Source organism: Typopeltis vanoorti, chromosome 25, assembly GCF_054136105.1.
Source record: "Typopeltis vanoorti isolate ZY-2024b chromosome 25, IOZ_Tvanoo_1.0, whole genome shotgun sequence".
Classification (NCBI taxonomy): Eukaryota; Metazoa; Arthropoda; class Arachnida; order Uropygi; family Thelyphonidae; genus Typopeltis; species Typopeltis vanoorti.
Genome location: NC_143573.1, coordinates 26,471,879 through 26,489,662, shown reverse-complemented (window position 1 = coordinate 26,489,662; position 17,784 = coordinate 26,471,879). Strand labels below are relative to the sequence as shown.

Below are 17,784 nucleotides of genomic sequence, written 5' to 3'. Positions count from 1 at the left end.
ATTACAATAAGGTGACAGCAGCATTAGATGTGGGAGATGGATACACAACAGTATACTTAGACTTTGCAAAAGCTCTTGACAGATTTTTGCATGATAAGTTGACAGTCAAACTACAGTGGATAAGGTTGGATATTAGACTAATGCATTGGATTAGAGATTGGCTGTCTGATAAGTATCAGCAAGTTGTGTATGGGGAAGCAATATCCCATAAGAGGAAAGTAACTAGTGGCCTCAGGAGTCTGTTTTAGGGCCATTGCTGTTTAACCTGTATGTTAATGATACTGAGGAAGATTTGAATGGGGATATACAGGTGTTTGCAGATGATGCAAAGTTGGGGAACTATGAGGAGTACAGCATATGTTGTGACCTTACAAAATGACTTGAATAGACTGAGTGAATGGGCATGGGAGTGCTGGATGACAGTTCAATGTTGCAAAACATAAGGTTTTAAAATTTGGAAAACAAAGATGGGATGTAGAATTTAATCTTGGTGGGGATATTATTATTGGAGGTGGAGGAATTAGATCTTCGGATGATGGTAGATAAGGATTCAAAATTTAGAGGAGATATTGTCAAAACTATGAGGACAACACAATGAATTCTAGCAATAATGCAGAGGATACTGACTTGTAAAACTAAGGAGATTCTGGCTCCACTGCATTAGTCTCAGGCAACATATGGACTACTGTGCATAGATTTGGTCACCTGGTTTTCAAAATGTTGAAGAGGTGTTGGAGAAGGTCCAGAAGAGATTAACTAAAATAGTTTCTGATCTCTAGAATGTTGAAAACGAAGAAAGGTTGAGACGATGCAATTTGCAGAATTTAGTGTATAGTAGGAAGGGGGGGGTTGTTAAAAGATTAACATTGAAAAAGTGTTTCATAAAATGGTGGGAGATTGGGGGAGAACAAGAGGTAATCCCTGGAAGCTGTATAAGATGGGTGTTAGCAAAGGAATGAGAAGCAGGTGTTCTGTATGGAGAGTTGTGAATGATTGAAATGCATTGCCATTCCAATTTGTATACTGTTAAATAGTATACAAAGGTCACTTGTTTACATTTAATGTTAATAGCTCTACAATCAATTTCAAGTTAACTCCTCCATGTGAAAACTTTCCAAGCAACAGAAAATAAGACAGATTAGGACTACTGTCTTATTAGACTAAGATATCCGATTAAAACAGTTATAATTTATGTGTAGGGAAAGGGATGAATGCAACTGGGAATCTTCAAAATGAGCATAAATTTTTAATCAGTCTGTATAGGATATGTTTCACATATTTTCACATCCCATCTGCAGCAGTGAAGCATTGGATATTACTGAAATGAGCATCCTAGAAATAGTTATAAAAAAAAAAAAATCTGTTGAAATTTTAAGCAGAAGGTGACTGAGATTCGACTGAATTATTACTTGATATAAATTTTCCAGATTGGATATAAATTAAAAAAAAAAATCCCTTAATCATAAAGAAAGTAATCCAATTTAACATCATTCATTGTTCATAAAAAATGCATATCTAAATTTAAATCATAATAATTCACATAATGGTATTTTCCAAGAAATGGGGAAAAAAATCAAATCATATTTATTTCAATAAACATTATTTGAAAACATTTTGTTACCTATAAATATTTAACATAATTATAGCACAAAAATAATTTCTGCAATATAGTCAATAAAGTGAAAAAAATACTGTATTGGTTAATTTTATCACTAAGACTGATCTTTGTCACATTTCAAAATAATTATTTACACATGTGAAATTTGTTTTTATCTTTGGGAACAAACATAATAATGAAATGAATAGCAAGAAGTTTAAAATATTAAAGAATAATAAAGGAAATTTCAAGTAAAAGAGTATGTATACTTGAAGTCTGCTGGACAGGAAGGTTGCTCTGCAACAGTTACTCTATTAATAACTCTACAATCATTGTTAAGGGATTAACTGCATAGTAGGGTAATTACATGTAAAAGAGGGCTGCTTATGTTTTGATCCATGAAATATCATAAGGTGGTCCAAGTATTTTAGCCACTTTGTTTGGTGGGGAGTTTAATACAAACAGTTGAGAAATTAAGGGAATACAACAGAAAGGATCTGTATTTAAATTTTGTAGAGAGAAAAATCATAGAACAAGCTAATATGAGAAAAGCTTTTCAAAATGTTACAATTATATGGGGTAAATGGAACTATAATATTATACAAAGCAATACACAGTCTATAAAAGTTTATAAGTCTGAGTTAGAATTGAAAGCAGTAGCGAAAGTTAGTTCGATGCACAATGAGGTATGCGATAAGGGTGCACACTATCTTCACTTCTATTCATCATCTATATGGCTCACATTATGAAACAAACTGGCATTAAACATGATTATGAAATTTGAAAATATCATAATTAACTCTTCACTAAATACACATGATGTTGTGCTTATAAGCAAATTCAATGATTGTCTTTTTTGATTTTTTAATTAAATTCAATAACCATTGTAAAAAAAAATGGCATGAAGATTGGTAATAAAAAAAAACTATGAAAATAGGCAGGAGCATGTAAAATATTAATTATAGATCTTCTATTGAGAACCTATACAAAAAGTAAAATATTTACCCTATTTAGGAAAAATTTTTAGTGAAAATGGCAAATTAAATATCCAGGATTTGCCAAGGGACAGAGTTCATATTATCGACAGAAATTGGAAGGAAAAAAATATAATATTCATTATTTTTATGGCTATTTAGCCTATTTTTGTTTAGGAGTACCCCTTTTTTTTATAAAGTCATTGGCTTTTTACTCAATGACTATATATAAAAAAAAGGGGTACTCCTAAACAAAAATAGGCTAAATAGCCATAAAAATAATATTTACTTAGAGGAGTCAACGGAAATTTTTCTAGAAATAATACCTATAACCTTCATTATTAATTAATATGATATTTATTCTAAATTTCAAGTGGATCTTGCCTAGAATGGTTGTTGTTGAGAGTGGCAAATTTTGAAATTTTTAGTGTCTTTCAATAATGGCAGCTGCCATACATCAGTTAACTGATACATGATTTCCAGCCCATGGCCATTTAAGGACTACATTCTGCACAGCATACATGCCACAAGCATGCTCTTCTTGTGGCATATATGCATCTCAGTAATTAAAAATGTGGCAGGTAAGAGATGGGTATGTACACATGTTTATGCATAAAATGTGGACAATAGGAAGAGCTGGGTAATACTATATCAGAATCCTTGGTTTTAGTAGCAGCAATAGCAATGCATCAGAAGCGAGTGGTGCTGACACAGAGATGCAAGTAGTGTGATTGAGGGTGAGGAAGGCAAGCATATGTGGAGATGGATACAACATTACAATATTATCTGAGTTGTCGCTAGGCATATGAAGACTTTTATGAGTTAAGGATATACGTGGAAGTACAAGGCTGGCAGTTGGATGTTTAAAGGGAGACTGATAGAGATTCTGAGAGAAGTAGTAGATTCAAAAGCAAAGAGAGAAATTAGACAACTTGAAAGGCTAACTGATGTGAAAGAGAGTTATGGAAAGGATAGAAAGAAAGAGAATGAGAAAACCAGGAAAGACAGAAATATTAGGAAGTGATAAAAGATTTTTTTTAATTTGATTTTTATGGTGCAAAAACATCAAAGGTCATACTACACCAGGACACAGGTCACAGTAGTACATATGGTGACTGGTTAGTAGGACAATCATAAACATCCATGCCCTTGGCAGGATTTGAACCAGCAGCCAAGAGGCTGCTGGTTCAAATTCATGTTCATGTCTCCACTTCTGAGACATTAACATGATGTCTCAGAAGTGGAGGGGAAGAGATGCAGGTGAGCATGGATGAATCTATGATAAGTGTGATATATGGAGATTCAGTGATTCATGGTGTGCAAAATAGAATGTTAGAGGAATAATCAGAATGTGAGAATAAGGTAAAAATGTGAATCAGATGATAGTGGGTACAAATGACCTGAGGGATAGAGTGTATCATGTAAAAAGAGATCCAAGATTAATGTTTAAAGATTGTGCAGCAGAAAAAATGTGAAAGGAAGCCTGTGGAGTTTAGTTTGGCAACACTCCACCACTAAAGGGTGGTGGAGTGTTACTTATGATAAATGATGAATTATGTCCTCTCGGAGTGGAGAATTTTCAGGGAAATGGTATTAATAGTTTTGGGAAGTTTTGTATGGTGCGAAGTCAAGATGGGCAGGACAGGATATTTAGTGGGATGTTGCTCTGAACAGACAACCCAGAGTGTGAAAACAAGGAAATGTTTATGCAGTTTAGTTTAGCAAGTGATAAACTGATCATTATAAGAGATATTAACATCAGTATAAACTAGGGAAAGGCATACAGTAATAACGGAATGGAATTTCTAGAATTCACAAGAGACATATGTCTTATGCAGCATGTAGTAGAGGGAACACAAGGTTCAAGAGTTTGGGATTTGGTCCTAACATCAGAGGATCTGATTGTAAAGATATCATTCTTGCCTCCAGTTGGCAAGAGTAACAATGCAGTCTTGATGTCAAGGATGAACAGACATGCTGAATTGCCAAGAAGAAAGGAATTTGTGTTGAATTACAAGGCAGGTGATTTCTTTACATAAGTTGTGTGTTTATATGGTCTTTACTGGACTCCAGATGTTCAACTACTATCACAAGCAGAACAAAAAAAAAAAAAATCTAGATTTTTTTTTTTGAACCTATGGTATAAATTAGAACCATTACAAAAAATCAAAAGAGATCAAAGTGTGATTTTGAATGAGACCAAGCAAAGAGTGCCATCTCCTTCAAAAGGCAACAAAGCCTTCTGAACCATGATGGCTGGTGGAAAAAGCTTCTGTCTTCCATGATTATACCTGAATTATAGCCACATGTACTAATCATAACATTATCCAAAGATAACTGTAGCATAAATCTTCTTTACAATCTTCACTAAACCAAGAATAGTTCACTGCATGCCATATTTAGTGAAGGAGTTAGTGAGGAAGAAAATACAGTAAAATCCTGAATGGTCTGGACAAAAACAAATCCGCTCTCCTAATTTGCCAGTTGTGCTTAAAATCTGTGCACCAAAATCTCTCATATCATCCTTAGTCTTTCATACTTGTTAGGCATGGAAGGAAACCTATATTATCACATTTAAAATAAAAAAAAAAGGAGAATAAAGGTCAGATATTAAACCATTGTCATGCTGGCCTTAGATTTCATCAAAATGATAAAGCCTACCTTTTTTCAGCCCTAACAATTAACAATTAATTAACAAGTAATGATATCAATATGGATTCTGCTAATCACAATTCATAGAAGATATAGTCTGCATTGCCCACATTCAATATGACTGAATAAAGATGATATCCTAATCAGAACAGAAATGGAAGGGCACAGTGTTTTTAGTGAGGATAGAAAGGACAACAAGGGAGGGGAAGTGCTGCTGATGATAGTAAGGGAATTATTTCCACATAAGGTAGACATGAAAGAGGGAAATAGTGGCAATGGTTTTGAGGTAGTGGTATCAGGTGGAGGTTGACAGGAAAAGATATTGAGTTGGATGTTGTTATAGGCCAGGGATGTGGAGGGTGGTGATGAAGAAATGTATAAGCAACTTGGGTTAGTGAACAAGGGAAGAATGATTGTTATTGGTGATTTTAAATTATGGTGGTATAGATTGGAATGAAGAGATAGCATTTGGGAATAAGGAAAATAAATTTCTCGAGTTCTTGAGAGACAACTATCTCAAGCCGTACACAAAGGAGGGCATGCATGAATCGAGAGTTTTAGATCTGATCATTTAATCAGAAGATGCAATTGTGAGTTGGGTTTTGCACTTCCCTCCAGTTGATAAGAGTGATCACGAGTTATCATCTGAGTTGTCGCTAGCCATATGAAGACTTTTATGAGTTAAGAATATATGTGGAAGTACAAGGCTGGCAATTAAGATAAGCTTAGGAGACAGGTTCAAGCTATAGCATGGATGAGAAGTTGAACAGTAAGGAAATAACCTGCTTGGAAACTGACAAAGAAATATATAACGGTATACATGTTTGAATGCATTCCAAAGGTCAAAAGACTGAATAAGATATTAAATGGATGAATGAGGAGATTAAGGAACAAATCTGGAAGAAGGCATTTTGGAGGCAGCAAAAGATGAATAATGATAATAATCAGTTACATGAAAAGTATAAAGGGCAGGCCAGGAGAGTGACTCCAACAAATGTGCAACACGAGTAGATATTAGATAAACAGGAGACAAGAAAACCCTCATGAGTTTTTGTTTTATATGTGGCAAGTAGAAAGAAGAATGATTATAGTAAGATGATGCTAATGGATGAAAGTAGGAGACTAGTAACATCTGCAAAGAATAGTTGAGTTATTCAGTGAGTAGTTCACCAGTGTATTTCATCCTCAGTGTGAAATTAGAGGCTCAAGTGTAGAGAATAAAATGAGAGAAGATTTAATAGTGAGCGATCAAGAGGTACATGAAGAGTTAAGTATGCTAGATGTCAATAAGGCAATAGAACTTGATATATCACCACGTGTCTCGCAATGGAACAAGTGCCAAAGGAGTGAAAGGAAGGAAGGCAAAAATTGTTCTACTTCACAAAGGTGGTGATAATGCTAAGGCAACAAATAATAGGCTGATCTGCATATCTATAGTTGTAATTAAACTATTGGAGAGATTGGTGAGATAGGATATAAAAGTGGTTAGATAACAGTGGTACTCTTCATGCTTGTCAGTATGGGTTTGTTAAAGGGAGGGTCATGTTTTACCAACCAGCTTATGTACTATAGCAAGGTGATGCATGTATTGGACAAGGAAGCTGCATATACAGTGGTAAACTTAAATTTTACAAAGGCATTAGACAGACTGTCACACCACAAGTTGATAACTAACTGAAGCAGATGGGAGTGGATGATAGATTATTGAGTTGGATAGGTGAATGGCTATCAGATCAGCAAGTTATCTATGGGGGGGGGGAACACTATCTCAAAAGAGGAAAGTCACTAGTGGTGTCCCACAGGAGTCAGTTTTGGGACTATTGTCATTTAAGTTGTATATTAATGATATTGGGATGGAATTAAGTGGTGATATACAACTGTTTGCAGATGATGCAAAACTGGGGAGAGTGATGAGAAATAAAGCACATTCTGTGACCTTACAGGAAGACTTGAATAGTTTGCATGAGTGGACAACAGTATGGAACTTTGAATTTAATGATGCAAAGTGTAAGCTTCTGTAATTTGGTAGGCAACAATTGGATGGAATGGACCTTAATCATTATATAAGTAAATATAAGCAAAAATATTTAGAACATCTAAATTCAATGGACAATAGCAGGTGCAACAATTTTTTATTTTTTTTTATATTGATCCCATACACGAGAGGTCAAGAAACCTATAAGCCCATCAGTGCGATGCGTAGGGTGCAGATGAGGACTGAGATAGAAGTTTATTGATTTTTTTTTTTTTTAGAGCTAAAAGTTGTAATTATTTGGAAATATTCATGAGGAAGTCTGTTTCAGAGGACATGTGAATAGAATAGAAGATGCAGAGAGAGAGAAGCAGGTTCATTGTGTTTGCAGTTACACAGTAAAGGGATGCTGGACATCTGCTGCCCTTGCATTAAGAGATGCAACTGAAAGTGAAGGAATGATAGTTGCAATTTACAGGAGCAGTGAACATGGAAGTACGTGTAGAACAGACATGGTGCTGAAACACTGCTTCTGTGAGATAGAGTTTGAAGTGAATCCGTAAGAGAGAGAGAGATCATCAGTGAGCAGCCAAACTGCTCGCCTCTGGACAGCTTCAAAAATTTTAAGGGAAGTTTTAGGTGCACCACCCAAACATGTCAGCAGTATTTTAGGCATGGGTGGATTTGGGATCTGTACATAGGTGTAAAGTAGCCTTTTGATTGCCTAGTTTCTTTGATGCTGAGAAGGCTATTGATGTGATGTGTTTATGTCAGGAGAGACACTAGGTAAACATTAGTCCAAGCAGAGAGATTTGTCTGGTGATTTGTGTGTTACTGAGGATAGGGGTAGCTGAGCTGGGATCTCTTTTATGAGAGAAGAGGCAAGACTGTGTTTTGGTGGCATTGAATATGACAAGAAAGTCCTAGTTCCATTGAAAGATAGTAGGAAGATCAATGTTTACGGCCACAAGATCATGTACTGGTTGCACATGATCTTGTGGCCTGGGATGTCAGAGTACTGCATGGTTTGTCAAATACTATACAGATTTATAAATTCTAGAACTGCAGGAGCCATTTTCACTGTCAGATACAGATCAAAAAAACAATAGCTAAAATTAATAATAATGAATCTAGTATAACAACTGAACAGATATAAGACCAAATGCAAACAAACAAAACAGTTATACATGGAGAAATCAGAGAAGAAACAGAAAAACAAGGAAGGCATCCAAAAGAACTTCATATATAAACAAGATCATTGAAAAGAAAATACAAATTAATAAAAAAAAAAAAAGGATAAACAAACAAAAAAGGGGAAACTAAAAAAAAAGGAACAAAATGTATAAGGCAGGGGTCTTCAACCTTCACAGACAGTGCGGGCCACATTAAAAATTTCAATGAAGCCTGCGGGCTACTAAGCTATACTGTGGTATTTAGAAATGTAAGATGCTTTCCAGATTCATAGAAGGCTATGCATTTGATACTTTACATAAAATCCTATAAAAATAAACAAACTCAGCTTTAAGAGCATAGGTAGGAGTTGGGTTCATGTTAAGTAAATACAATCAATACTTGAAAAAAGATAATTTAATGAAGAAAGCATTCATTTTTTACAATGTCAATGGGAAACTTGGCAATGGTTTTCCTTGACCAGCTTGTCGATGTTGGCATCAACATCGATAAGCTGGTCAAGGAAAAGAACTGCTCACATCAGTATGTGCTTCCTAACAAAGTACACATCTTCAAAGCATGCTGGCAAAGATTAGGGAATAAGTCCTCAGAAATGTAGTCTTTGTAAAATGTAAACAAGGGCACATTGAATAATTTTTTTCTCAAAGAAGATTTGTTTTTGGAGTTCAAGCAGCTCCATTTGTACTGAGCCTGGCATTTCAGCACTGACACTGAATGGCATTGAAAATAAATCTAAACAAGACTGTTGGTTACGAAAATCACTAAATCTCTCTTCAAAATCACTTTGCAACACGGCTAATTTTGTAGCATATTCATCAAGAGACAAACAGTTGGACTCAGTGAGAAGCTGAAAATGAGTTAAGTCTTTTTTTGCGAGTTGTGCCTCCCAAAGTTTGAGCTTGGCTACAAAAGCTTTGATGTGATGAACCAGAGTGTGCACCGGTTGATCTTTGGATGCATATTTAGGTCATTCATATGCAACAAGATGTCGGTCACAAACGCAGTCTGTCATCCACTTTAGATCCTTAAATTCAGCAATCGGATTCCCCTTGGCTGCTGCATTTCGCTCCTTATGTCAAAGACTCTTTTAAAAACCGTCCATCTGCTCAACCAATGCACATCACTATAATAAACCACATCGCCATATCTGCTTCGCATACTTGGGTCAAAAACTCTTGGAATTGATGATGATTCAATCCTCTTGCCCTAATAATGTTGATGACAGTCACAATAACGTTCATGTCATTCTCAAATCCAATAGTTTTCAAGCACAAATTCTCCTGGTGGATTAAACAGTAGTAATGGCTGAAATATTTTCCTTCTAGTTCCGGTTCTTTCTGCTACAGAAAGAACCGGAACTAGAAAAAGACAAACCCTTCATTCTTTCTCACCATAGCAGGGGTACCACACCCTCGAAGTTGGTTAAGCTGGGGTCGAAATGCTGGAGCGTTTTTCTTGGCGGCTTCAAGAATATCAGTGCCTTTCGTCGTTCCCTTCATAGGTATGAGTGCTAGCAGTTCTTCTGTCACATCGCTTCGCTACGTTGATGATGTGTTCACTATTTGGCCACATGGCTCTGATACACTCCTCTCCTTCTTAACACACTTAAATAACCACCACCCCAGAATCAAGTTCGCCCTGGAAAAAGAGGAAAACAACAGCCTCCCTTTCCTAGACACACTAGTCACCAGCCAGCCTGATGGAACCTTGGTTTTCTCAGTTTATAGAAAACCCACCCATACAGGCAGGTACATTCACCAACAATTCTCCCCCTCCCACAACAATATGGAGTGGTGAAAACACTATACAACAGGGCTAAACTAATCTGTTCTAATGACATGGCCCTAAACACTGAACTAAATCACATCCTCAACACTTTTTCTCAGCCAATGGCTACCCCCCCCCAAAAAAATCCAAAAAATATTAAAAACCTACAAACTAACCCCCCCCCCCACAACAAGGATTACTCTAAATCCATCACCATTCCCTACATCTGAGGCACCTAAAAAAAAAATTACCAAAATCTTAAAAAAACATGACCTAACCTCCTGTTACAGACCATACAGAAAATTGGCATCCCTTATCTGATCCACTAAAGACCAACCACTTCCCCTAGACCTACCTGGAGTATACCAGGTCCCTTGCAGCTGTAAACCGTCTTACTTTGGCCAAACAGACAGGACAGCGAATATCAGAATTTCTGAACATAAGGACTACATCCGTTTTCACAAGTACAGCCATTCTGGCCTTGCAGACCATGCTCTGGATACACACCACAGAATACGGTGGAAGAAAGCTAAAATACACCGTAGCAAATACAAATTCGAAAGACTATTTATGGAATCAGCCTCAGCCCTAAGAAACACTCAAAACCTCAACAAATTTGGTTGTATGAGACTGCCCCAAATTTGGGAGGCTTACATCAGCAGACCTTCAGCCCAACAGCCAAGAACACCTACTTAGCGTGCTAGAGGGCACCATCAGGACTTTTAGAACAATAGTTTCATCACTTCATTCTCACTGTGTTGTAATGCCTACGTGCACATGCCTTTTTTTGTAAGTTCCTTTTGAAGATGCCAACGTGATGTTGCCGAAATATCGGAAATATTTATTAAAGTGTAATTTAATTTATATTCGTATCTACGTTGTCAATTCCTTAAGTGAGATAGCATACAGATTGCAGATTTTTTTTTTTCCCAATGTGTTTCAGAAATGAATCAGTCATCTGAACACTAAAAGAAAAAACACTAAAAGAAAAGAATCAGTCATCTGAGCAATCATTATATGAAACATACAGAAACTATGTATCATTATTTTTTCAAGTAATCTTCATGCCAACAGATGTTTTTTCCAAGTTCTTTATTATGAAAATCTTCACCTACCACATGAATTATCATGCAGGTGATAATTCATGTGGTAGGTTGGCATTCGATTCACACCTATCTAACTACAGTGGCTTACAATAAATTAAGAAACAAAGAGAAAAATCATGATAACTCAAAAACTGTGTGATGAATTTTTATGCAATCTGCTGAAAAGCAGTGTGATATGAGATGTAAAAGAAACACCCACAAAAATTGTGAATAAATAGTTTAATTCAGTAAGAAATCGGTGCCCAGGAGCTCAGCTGGTAATAATAACCAACGTTCCTGTAAAGTCTCTCAATGTTTTCAGGAGTGGGAGGCGAGAGCAGCAACAGATCTACCTAGAACATCCCAGACATGCTCAAGAGGATTAAGGTCAGGAGACCTAGCTAGCCAGTCCATATGTACAATAGTTGCTTCTTGAAGATATTTGTCCACCAGTTTTGCTTGATGAGACGATGAGGAAAAGCATTATAGTCTTGTAGGTTAAATGTTTCCCCCCTATCACGCAAGCATACAGGTGACACGTAGGGGTCCAAGACCTTGTCTCTATAAGTTGCAGCATTCGTGGTTTCACTAGGAACACATACCATGTACCAGCAGCCATGCACTATGTCTGGAGAGAGAAGGACACTTGGTTCACTCCAGATCACAGCACACCTGGTATCATTCTAGAGCTAAACTGGGACTCATCTTTAAACCATACCAATCCCCACTGGTCATGAATCCAGTTGACATGGAGCCTGGCTTATTTCAAATGTTCTCTCCTGTGATGAGGGGATAGGGGCATGAAGACTACTTATTGCCTAGCTTAAAGACCACTTTGTGAAGCTTTCTCTGCACAATGGAAGCAGATACCAGTGTTCCTGTAGCCAATGCAGATTCAGTTTCATAACTGATTCGGGATAGCACTCCTGTTACGGCAAACAGATGAGAGATGTATGTCATCTTTGTAAGTCATTCAGGCTCACCACCTGGATCCATTAGTTAAATGCTCTCTTGCAGCCATATCCAAGAATTTTGCTATCATGAAATGTCTTGTTCTCAATCCAAATACAAAATGGAAAACCACTACAAATATTTCAGCAGCATATTTGCATATACTGCTGAAAGTTCCACTCATGTGTATATGATAACCAGACTCAGCATCAATTTCTACATATTGTACCTGACTTTCATAATTTTTTTCCCTTTATATCCCAAATTATCATGATTTTTCTCTTTATCTTTAATTTATGGAAACCAGTGTATTAGGACCAAATCTTTCTAAAACAGATTTGAAAACCTGCCTGTTTCTGAAATATTCAAAATTAGAATCAAGTTAAAGAATAGAGTATAACTGAGTTATCTTCTTATTATTGAAATATAATTCCAATAAAGTAGTGGGGAAAAAAAATTACATTTTGCATATGATCACCAACTTACAACAGCTATCCATCAACTAAAGATAAAAATTAAATCAGAATCATTTAAAGGTGAAACAATAAACCTTCACATAATATATTTTCACTGCCTGTATCAATATAAAATTTCAGATAAAGTGCTACAACAATTTCTACATATCATTATATTTTTAGCAAAACTGCAAATGATATACATTCTCTGCAATCAACAAGAACAATAAAAACAAAATTTATTATGTTATTGAATTTATAATATGAATAAATTTATTAATTTAGGTTGCTTTAGAACATGAAACACTTGCATTACTTTATTACCTATTGAGAAAAGAGCCAACAAATGTTTCTAATAAAAGAACAAACTGTGCATGTTTGCCCAAATGTGATGAATCCTGGATACTCAGTACTATTAAATCAACAACTAGACTTGCAAGTGGAATCTCTTCAAAAATAAGATCTTGTAGTTCTGGAAGAAAAAAAGTATAATTTACCAATAAAAATTGTAGCACCTACAAAAAAATATGCATACATACATATGAAAGAGTGAATGTTAATTTATTTTTATTATTATTGTTATTTTGGTTATTGCAGTTATTATACTTATTTGCTTGGCCAAATAATGAAAATTATTTGGCCAAAAATAAAAAATTTACATTAATACATTAAACTTCTGCTTTATTTTTAACGTGAGGAATTATTAAAAAATAGTAAGTATATGTTCCACTCCTGCATTTTGTCCCCTCCCATTAAAAAAAAACATACACATGAAATCCTTGCTTTAAACAACTAATATAAGAATGTATAAACAAAACAATTTGAAAGAAATGAGCATAGTGTACTTCTTATATATGAGAGATATGATGGAGTCGTAGGCTATTGACTATGGCAAAAACAGACCTGAGTACATAATTCTATTTAAGTTCCAGAAGAGAGAAAGAGGAGATAAGGTGAGAGAGGGTGGTTGCCTCCACCCTGCTATTATTGGCAGTTTATTCTTTCTCCATATTTCTCATTATTCCAAAACTCAGGTAAACATGTGGGAACACAATAATCAGAAGTGATCATACATAAGAAGCCTTATATGTGCTCTCTCTAAGTTTGCTTTATATTGTCTGCAATGCATCTCTTGAATGTCAAGTCACTGAACAATCTATAATACCAATTTAATTAATTAATACCAGATTTCCTAGCTTTTCCAATCTTTCAGAGTGCAGTTCAATCAATATAACTTGCAATCTCCTCAAGCCAGACTGCAAAACCATATACTTAGAAACACTGGACTGGCATTCATAATCCTTAGTCCACAATATTAGTCACTGTGAGTCATCCTTACAGGATGAGACAGAGCCTGTGGTATCCCACTGGTCATCTTAGTTTTTGTTACACCCATAAACTATTCCTTAATATATATCTTAGATGGCCAAGATAAGTCATATTTTTTATTTATACCACTGGCTTACTATCAATTCCATTATATTATATGATAGTGACTGGTCAGTGAATATAGTGCTTGAGCAAAATTGGTAATTTTTATCTGTTTTATTGTTTCTTCCTTAGAAAATTGGTGTTTTATAGTATATTAGTGTAGATTTTCGTGTTTTTAGTGTATTTAGTGTTTTATAACATTTTTATTAAGATATTGCAATATTAAATATAGTTTAAAAGAGAGGCAAAAATGCTTTTGTTCGAAAGCAAAAAGTCGTGCTGCTCTAAGAAGGTTATTGAAAATGAATTAACCTCAAAAATAGCAAAGTCATGCAGATTGTCGGAGGGACAATGCAGGAATTACAGGTAGTCCAGCAGCATTTGAATGAACACACAAAGGATAAGAAAAGTAAGGCAAAATAAGAAACAACAAAGCACAGAATTAGGTAAGTCAGTAAGTAACAAAAATGAGGTAAGTTTTTTTTTATATTTTTTATAGATAGATCTATCTATCTCTCTCTATATATATATATCTGATCCACATATAAAAGGACACAAAGACCAACAGTCTTTGTGGCCTTTTATATGTTAATTAATGTCATGCATGGGCAAGAGAATTAGTGGAAGAAGGAATCATTCGCATTTTTCTTGAACAGCTGAGGGTTGTAATATTTGGGGAAGTCAGAGTGGGAGAGACTGTTCCTAAGGAGAGAAACAGATGGAATAAAAGAGGAGGCAGAGAAGTTGGTTTGGTGAGTTTTAAGATGGACTATAAAAGGGTGTTGGTTAGCAGTGGCTGTTGTTTTAATGATTTTGGAGGAAAGTGGAGGAAAAAAAAGAATAGACATGAGGCAGAAATGTCTCTGAGAGAGAGACTGAAGTGGACATGTGAGACACGGATCATTTATTAGCCGGATTGCACTCTCAAAGTCTGACGTGAACTTGGTGACGATTCTTTTATAATGGTTGTGAGCTGCAGTGTAGACAGAGTGGGCAGCTGGACTTTTGGTCTTGAGCCATTCGTGATAAACAGAGGTTTTTTTCTTTTACAGAATTGGCACACTTTTTCGAGAATCAAGGCTTGAACGGTGGCTGAGAATTTGGAGTGGAATAAGGGATGAAAGCCTTCATTCCTGTGAGGATGATTTCTGTTATTCAGTCTGAGCAAGTGTTTGGATTGGAAAAATTGAAGCAGTAGTTGGACCATGGGAAGCAGGAATAGAAGTTGCAGAGTCACTACACCTTGTAGTGCCAAAGGGGAAATAAAAAAAAAAGACTATGAACTGGTGAGTGAAGGCTGTTCTGTAGCAAAAGAGACTTGTATGAGATGTAGTCCTGAAGTTACCAAGAGGAAAACCAACAACCACAGCATATCTTCTAGGTGGTAGAGATCTGAAGCAGCTGCAGCCATGTTTCATTTAGAGCAATGGTTCTGGTTTCTGTCCCCACATCCAGCTCTTCCCAGTGAAAGTTATACCATCAATGATATACCAATCTTGGGAGACCCTCCCCATTCAAGGCTGCAGCAGTAAAACAGTTCTGCAGGCTGGCTGCTGAATAGTACACAGATCCAAACCAGTTAGTAACATATCTGCTGGAGGCTTGCTGATCAGCCAGTGTCAAATCCTGCAGTGACACATATTTCTGTCAGTCTGCCACCTCTCACTGCATGCTCCCATTTCCTCTTTATCTCTTCCTCACAAATACAGTGAACCACTGCCCCAAAAAAATGTGATTTTATTGCAGATCTCAAAAATTCTCCCACAAAAAATAGTTAAAAAAACTCATAAAAAACAAAAAAAATTCCACCCACAAAAACATCAAAAATTAAATCAAACAACCCACCAACATTAATTCTTTCCAAAAAAAAAAAAAAAAAAAAAAAAATCAACATCCATGGTCTAAACAGCAATATAAACAATATGCACCACCACCTACAGTCATCTAAACCAGAAGCACCATTCCTATCAGAACCCCAACTGGCAACCTGAACAGTCGCTGTCCACCTCAACTGCCCAAACTACACATTAGACAGCTCTTTCCACCACAAGGGCAGCACTTGTGCATTCATCAGAATTGACATTCCATGCCAAAGACTGCACATCCTTCTATCATCACTGTTTGATTTGCTTTATCTCAAAATTTCCCTACCAAATCAACTTGCTCCTTTCATGTGCTCTCTCTCTATTGCTCTCCAAACTCCAACTACTCTGACCTCTTCAACTATCTCTCGCTAAAGCTCAATCTTTCTGCAGTCAAAATACCCCAATAGTGAGGTTATCCTTCTTGGGGACTTCAATGTCCACAACTCACATTGGCCTCCCTTCTCCAGTTTCATCAACTAAGCAGGCAGGGATGTTGAGGTATTTGCCATTATCAACAACCTATCTCAAATCATCAATCTTCCTACCAGAATACCTAACAACCCCCTCCAATTTGCCAACATATTTCAACTCTTACTAACAAGATTCCTTTCCAAGTAACACTGTTTGTAAAAAGAAGGATGTTATTTGGTATGGTGGCTCTATAATAAACAACTCATGCTGTGGATGAACAGGTTATAATTTGAAGTTTATGCAGAGCAAAAATTAAAAATATAATGCAAGCAATTCAAAGAAAAGTAAACAAGATCGTAATTGTAAGTAGGTGCTAATGACTTAATTAGTGATAAGTTCAGTATGAGAGAGGACATGAAAGGGTTGTTGGAAGAGAGAGTGAAGAGTAAGAAAGTGAAAATAGATGGTAAATTACCTCAATACGATAAAAATGAATTACAAAGAAGAGTTATGATGACAAATGAGATGCAGAGGCCGTGCAGAAGGAATGGATGCGAGTTTTTGAATGTGTAGTGAGTTTGAAAGAAGATTGCATTTGTATAAGATTAATTGCCTACATTTGAATGCATTTGGTATCAGGAGTCTTGAAAAACTAATAACTGGTATGAGACTTATCACAGAGAATCAGGTAAACCAAATTATAATAGTAGGAATGATGAGAATATGAGTGTAAGAGCGACAACGTTATATTTCTGTTAATGACAGAAATGGATATTATCATAGAAATGATTACAAGGAGAGAAATATTTCAACTTTGTGTTGATCCGGTACAGACCTATCAAACGTGTACAAAGATGTCTACATATATAAAGCACTAAAGAAGAATAGAGATCTGCAAGTCTCACTGTGTCATGCAGACAAGGGTATACAAAAGAACATGCAAGTAGATTACTGTCTGTAATCGAATGCTAGGAGTATCAGAAACAAAGGAGTAGAGTTTGTTGCCTTGGACAATATGTTGGGAGCTCAGATTGTGGGCATTAGTGAGACGTAGCCATCAGAATCAGACATACTAACTGGCATTGAGTGTAAAGGGTACAGTAATTTTAGGAAGGATAGAGAGGATAGGGGGGGGGAGTGCTGCTAATGATATCGGATGACTTGAATCCAGTTAGAGTTGAGACTTATGATTGTAGTAGTAACATGTGCTAGTGAGTTTGAAGCCATCAGCTGTGAAGTGGAATCTAACAAGATAAAATACATAGTGGGAAGTTGTTACAGACTTGGTGGATGGGTTGCTAGTGATTAAGAAATGAATCACCAAATAGACAAGATGATCATGATAAGAGTAATCCTAATGGGAGACTTTAATTATCCAAATATTGATTGGGTAGAAGTAGAATCTGATGAGAAGAATGAAAATGCATTTATTG

The 17,784-nt window shown here is 36.0% G+C and overlaps 1 protein-coding gene across 2 annotated transcripts in view; it reads right to left on the bottom strand.

Moving 5' to 3' along the window:
• Positions 1 to 17,784, bottom strand: part of LOC150092615 (sorting nexin-19-like) — a 252,772-nt gene that overhangs the window by 73,325 nt on the left and 161,663 nt on the right. For both annotated transcript variants that reach the window (XM_090414570.1, XM_090414571.1), the window contains one exon: positions 12,969 to 13,116. In XM_090414570.1, coding sequence (XP_090270696.1) covers positions 12,969 to 13,116 — 148 coding nt within the window. The remainder of the gene's footprint in view (positions 1 to 12,968; positions 13,117 to 17,784) is intronic.